We start from the raw sequence: 6,000 nt of genomic DNA, 5'->3' as shown, positions 1-6,000 counted from the left end.
CGAGGACCTGGCCTTGAACGAGTGCGGGCTGGTGAGCGGCTCGGGCACTGGCGGTGGGCCCGTGGGCTCCCCAGGGTTCGTTCGCTCCTCTGCCGCAGCCTGTGCACCGCCCCCTTGCTCTGTGCCTCCGTTTACCTCCCAGATGTGCGGGATTCACAGGGGAGAGGAGGGGCTGGGCGGGGAATGGCAGGCGGACTGCAGACCCGGCCGAGGTGACGCTGGGGCCACCCTGCCGCAGGCGCCCTCGGCTCTGCTGACCTTCTCCTGGGACTCCGCGGTGCTGGAGGACATGAGGGCTGCAGGGGCGGAGCCAGCCTCCGTCCTGAAGCCCGAGCTGCTGTCGGCCATTGAGAAGCTCTCCTAATAAAGGCAGGGTCGGGCCCCTGGGCAGGAGGCGACCGCTGGCCGTGGGGCGGACCGTGGGAGCAGTGATTGGGGTCCTGTTCTGGTGCCCGGGGCAACACGTCGTGTCCCTGGGCCAGAGTTCTGGCACGTCTGCTCGGAGACGGCAGGACGGTGAGACTGGCTGTCAGCACAGATGTTACTGCTGGACTGTGACCCCCAATAAATGGGCTGCTTGAACCTGGCCTGGGCACCCCCCCTGCGCCGTGCGGTCTGGAAGGCACCACACCCAGGCCTGGCTTCACTCTGGTCACCAGGATGACCCGAGCTGGCTGTCACTGTGCAGCAGAGGACACTGCAGACTGGGTGGGGTTCAGGACTGGGCTGGAGGCCTGCGCAGGCCCTGCGTCCCCCCAGGGTCCTCGGTGGAGGGGTGCAGGCACCTCTAGATGCTGGAAGAGGGGGACACACCCACTGCAGCTGGAGAAAGCCCTGGCCCTGCCACCCCTCCATTCAGCCCATGGAGGGTCTGAGCGAGGGTGCTAGTGCCCCCCTCAGGGTGTTCCCCAGGGCACCTGCGGTGGCCCCTTCCACTGTCCCTGATGGACTTGTGGGTCAGGGCTCCAGAGGTGGCTCTGCACCTCCCCTTACAGAGAACTCGATGTCTGTCACCTGTCACCCTGGTCCCTAATGCCCTGGGCCGCAGCTCCAGGGAGGGGAGTCGTGTCCAGGAGGGTATGGGCCCTGCAGGGGCGGCTCCTGCTCACCAGCCATCATGGGCCCACCTCAGCCCGTCACATGGGCCGGGTCTGGGGCTCCCACTCAGGCCTGAGGGAAAGCAGGGTGTCACTAGGTGCGGGAGCCTGGGTGAGGGCAAGGCCGTCCGTGTGGCTGGGCCAAAGGGCCCTGTGGACACTGGCTGTGGCCCTCCCTTGGGGGCAGAGCCAGCCACACAAGGACAGGCAGGAGGGAAGACTGGTAGAGGAGGGGGCCGTGAACTCATTTAACACGGGACACGCCCCAGCCTCAGCTCCCCCCAGGCCTGGCCAAGGGGCAGCCGGGGAACTCAAGAACCAGGTTCCCTGGGACACAGGGCCTCGGGCCCAGGACACAGCAGAAGTCCTGCTCCTGGGTCATGGTAGGCAGACCACCTGGGACACATCCCCCGGGGAGAAAGAGGGGTGAGCCTGGGCAATGGCTGTGGAGTGGAGGTGGCAGCATCCCCATGTCACACACACCCACACACACACACCCCGCTCTGGGAACAAGCGCAGAAAAAGGCAGGCAGCGCTGGGGTGAGAACAGTTTATACATGTCCGTGTGGGGTCCAGAGGCCGGCCGGCGCCCCTGGGGGTCCAAGTCCCTTTACAAGCATCTGAGCCCACCCTGCCACGGCCCGCAGGCCCCCCGGCCGTGCACTGCAGTAATGCTTCATCAAAGGGCAGCTTAGCACGTGGCTCTTCGGGGCCCTTTACAGACGCCAACTAACCAGGCGCCCTCCGGAGACCCTCCCAAACCTCCGGGAGGTCTGTGTGGCGCGACAAAGTGCTCTTTCTGCGGGAGTTGGCGGTCCCTCGTGTCAGTGACCCGTGTCGGAGACCCAACGCATTCAGCACAGCCGGCTGGACACTCGCTGGGTCGCCTTCAGGAGGCGCGGAGCGGGCTGGCAGGCAGGGAGCCCTCGCTGGCGTCCATGTGCACGGCACCCCCAGCTCCAGGAGAGGTTCCGCATGGCGCCTGGACCTCTGGAAGGCAAGAGGGAGGAGTCTTGGGTTGGCCGTGCCCACCGGGCTCCTGCAGGTCCCCCTTCCAGAGAGCAAAGCCCTCTTGCCAGCCCCCGCCCCACTTGTCTGCACCCCGAGTGCACCCCTCCTGCTGGGGCATCTGCTGTCGCTCTGCAGAGATCACCCCAGAAGCCCACCTGCGCCTCCTCACCCCTGCCCAGCCCAGAACCAGACGGAGGGAGCCTGGTCCCGCACAGCCAGTTGTGGCTCACGGCCGGCCCTGGGGGCTTGGAACATGCCAGTGCTCCTGCGCAAGTGCCGGCAGGGTGGAGCAGGAAGAGGAGCCCGATGGGTGCTCCCCTGCACTTCCAGAGAGCGCATGCACGTGTGAGATGTCACAGCCCCGAGACACCCAGGTACCACTGGAACCATGGTAGGGGCTCCTGGGAGGGCAGGAGGGCGTGGTTGGCAGCAACAGGCCACCCCAAGGTGGCTGCTGTGGCCATCACAGCCAGCAGGCCGCGGGTCCTCAGGCCCACGCCCCAGGGCCTCCTGCGCACATGGGCCCCACCCTCACAGAGCCTCTGGCTGCAGGGTGAGGCTGCAGCATGCCATGGCAGGTCCTTCCCGCACTCGGAAGACTGGCCCACATACCCTCCCCAGTCGCTGGACGCCCCCTGCCAGCCCACCCACTCTCTGCCTCGTTGCCAGTAACTGACCCCCACCTCCAACCGGCTGGAGTCTTAAACGTGGCTTCTCAGACCGAGGCAACATGGGGCCGACTGGAGGAGCTGCCTGGACTCACGGTCACCCGGCCCGGCCTTCCCACCCTCCCTGCCAGGCTGCATGAGCAGGGGCTGTTGGAGCCGCTCACCCCCGACATCTGGGATGTCCATGACCACACAGTCGCTCTCTTCCTCTTCCTCCTCCTCCGTGTCTGCCTGGAAGCCGTCCGTGTCTGCACCAAGCTGGGCAGAGAAGGTGCAGGGTGTCAGCAGGGCCCCTCCTGGCGCATGGACCCGAGGGCCTCCACCCCGCCCAGTCACACGGTCACCAAGCCATTGCAGGCTGAGGCCCTCTGGGGGCTCCCGTATCGAGCAAGTCCTGACTGGATGTCACCTCGCCACCTGCCATGCCACGAGACCTGTGTCCCTGGGAACCAAAGGGTCCCCAGACCAGCGGGTGGCACAGCGGTTTAGGCACTGCGTCCCACGGAGCTGCCTGCGGTTTCCGTCCTAGGCTGAGCCTAAGATAAGCTGTGTGTGCCCGAATCCCGTGGAGAAGGGACTGCGGCACGGCATAGCCATCTCCCGGGGTGTGTGCCATGCCCTAGGGCAGAGAGCTCAAACAGAAGGGGCAGGGACTCGGTGCCCGCGTCTGCACGGATTTCGAGTAACCAGAGGTCAGCGGCAGTGCCTTCTCTGGGCCACCTCTACCACGGCTCGGCTCCCTCTGCCTGACGCTAAACCCCGCCCTGCCAGGGACAACACATGGGGGACTCTGGACAGAGGTCGGGGTGGGGAGAGGAGCAGAGGCCCTCGGCTGGCTGGGCCCCACACAGCTGCTTGGGTCATGTGGATCTGGTGGCTGGAGAAACGCCCCGCGTGCCTGCCCCTCCCCATGGGCAGCAGGGGCCAGGCCACAGCTGCTGGTGCCATGGGCCAGGCCCAGTACTAGTCTGTGGAGACAAACCTGCACCTGCCTGGGCCATGGGGTGAGGGTCCCTACAGGCTAAAGCAGGTCATGCGCACGACCAGGACAGCACCATGGGGGTCAGAGCCATGCTCGGCATGCAGCCAGGCCCCGGACCTCGGCGGTCCACGGACAAGGTGCCACAACTGCCATGGTCAGAGGCCCTGGGGGACAGGCAGGGTCAGGAGTTCCCAGGGGAGGGCTTCTGGGCCACCTCCAAGCCCGCCTGGAGCTCGTGCAGGGCATCCTGCAGGCCTGGCTGATGTCAGAGGGGAGCTCCAGTCTCTGGCCCAGCCAGCCACGCCCGGCCTGGACACGCAAGAGGCTTCAAAAGCTGGCAGGAAGACGGCCCGGGAGCTCACTGAAGAACCACAAAGGCGAGCAGGCCTGTGCAGCTTTCCACCACACACTTCCTGGGGTTCTTCGCTCAGGTCTTTGTCATGGGGGTGTGCTCGGCCAGACACGGAGAAAGAGCAAGTGAGCCACCCCCGGGGGTGGCCGGGCCGTCCCGGTCCGGGAATCGAGCATACACGCACAGGTGCCCGGCGTGGTTTCGCAGCCACTGGCCTGAAACGCCGTCGGCCACGTGGGAATCCAGTGCCTTACCCGTTGCACCTCCTGCTGGCCCCGCCCTGTGCACTTTCTGAAGACCCCAAGGCAAACCCACCGTCCTGGGGGAGTGCCGAGTCTGGGCAACGGGCATGGGACTGCCCTGCAGGCACGGGGCCCCAGGGAGAGGTGGCCGCCGCCTGTGGCCCTCAGGAAGTCCTTCTGGGGCCTCCCCCGGGTGGCGGCTCAGGAAGAAAGTTCGAGGCAGCAAAGCCCCATCTGTGTGGCCGCGAGGCAGTGAGACCCCCGTAGGACACCGTGACAGGGAGATCCGAGTCCTCGTCCAGCACGAGCCCATGACACCCAGCCCCAAGAGGGCCCCCTCAGGGACACCTGGGAACACGACCTTCCCTCGATGTGCTGTGCACCTGAAACCGCTCCACAATGTCAGGTCCATTAAAAAGCACTGCTGTGGGGCCGCAGACGGCGTAACGGTTACGTCACTGGACTCCCACAAGGCCGACGGCGGTTCGAATCCCAGGCCTGCCCAAGATCCCGAGAGGAGAATGGAGAAGGGTCGCAGCACGCCCATCTTCCCTGGCGGGTGATTTGTCACTTTGTCTCCCCAGCGAGCACACTCAACCCTTATAGCAAAAAATCTCTTCAAAAACAAAAGCACCTGGGGCTGACAGGAGGCATGGTACTTAAAGGCACTGGCTATGTCGCTGGACTCCCACGTAGTCGACCGCGGTTCGCATCCCGGACCCGGTGGCTTAAACTCACGCCAGGTGTGTGTGCGTGCGTGCCCAAGATCCCAAGAGGAGAATAGAGGAGACGGGATTGCGGCATGACCATCCCCCCTGGGGGGTGATTTCTCGCTTTCTGTCTCTATGTCTGTCTGGCAAGTGCACGCGCCCTATAGCAAAAACCAATCAAAAAAAACAACACACACACAAAAGGCACCGGATTCCCACATGGCCGACAACGGTTCGAGTCCTGGACCTGGCAGCTTGCTTTCTTGCTTCCCCTTTCTCTCTCTCTGTCTCTCTTGGTCAAATTTAAAAGTAATAACAGGGGCCAGCAAGTGGTGTGCTGGGCAAGGGCAGGGACTCCCGCACGGCTGAGCGCCAACCGGCTGAGCGCCAAGTGAGCCCTGGACCTGGAGGCTGGCTTTCTCACCTCCCTCTCTGGTCAAATTAAAACAAATAAGTAAAGTTAAACAAAATAATTCCAAAAATATAGAATTAAATACATAATTTTTTTTCCCCAGAGAGGTTTTTGCTTTAGGGCACGTGTGCTCGTCAGAGACAGAGAGACAGAAAGCAAGAAATCACCCTGGGGGGATGGCCACGCCGCAATCCCTTCTCCTCCATCCTCCTCTCGGGATCTTGGGCACACACACACATATGCCCGGTGTGAGTTTAAGCCACTGGGTTCAGGACTTGAACCATGGTTGACTACATGGGAGTCCAGCGACATAGCCATTACGCCAACTGCTGGTTCCCAATAAATACGTCATTCTTGAAAAGAAAAAAAAGAAAACAAAAGCACAGCTGCAGCCCGGCCCCGGCCCAGTGGTCAAGTCAGACAGATCCACACAGCCAACTGTGGTTCAAATCCCAGTTCTGGTGGCTTGAAAAACACGCCGGGCACATGTGCATATCCCCAGTTTGGACGGCATGGAGGGAGAAGG

General features: G+C 63.5%; 2 protein-coding genes across 2 annotated transcripts in view; one reads left to right on the top strand and one right to left on the bottom strand.

The window, feature by feature from the left end:
- UBXN6 (UBX domain protein 6) overlaps nucleotides 1–587 on the top strand; it is a gene marked incomplete at its 5' end in the record, with an annotated part of 5,254 nt that extends 4,667 nt beyond the window's left edge. The window contains 1 exon segment of the mRNA XM_014585532.1: nucleotides 241–587. Coding sequence (XP_014441018.1) covers nucleotides 241–364 — 124 coding nt within the window.
- A 1,046-nt stretch (nucleotides 588–1,633) lies between these two features.
- The window catches only part of CHAF1A (chromatin assembly factor 1 subunit A), a 28,206-nt gene continuing 23,839 nt past the window's right edge, over nucleotides 1,634–6,000 (bottom strand). The window contains 2 exon segments of the mRNA XM_027769613.1: nucleotides 1,634–2,087; nucleotides 2,941–3,034. Of these exon segments, the coding sequence (XP_027625414.1) occupies nucleotides 1,987–2,087; nucleotides 2,941–3,034 (195 nt within the window). The 3' untranslated portion in view covers nucleotides 1,634–1,986.

Source organism: Tupaia chinensis, unplaced genomic scaffold, assembly GCF_000334495.1.
Source record: "Tupaia chinensis unplaced genomic scaffold, TupChi_1.0 Scaffold149964_2, whole genome shotgun sequence".
NCBI lineage: Eukaryota > Metazoa > Chordata > Mammalia > Scandentia > Tupaiidae > Tupaia > Tupaia belangeri.
Note: the sequence above shows the minus strand (reverse complement) of the source record. Positions and strands in the feature narration are given on the sequence as shown.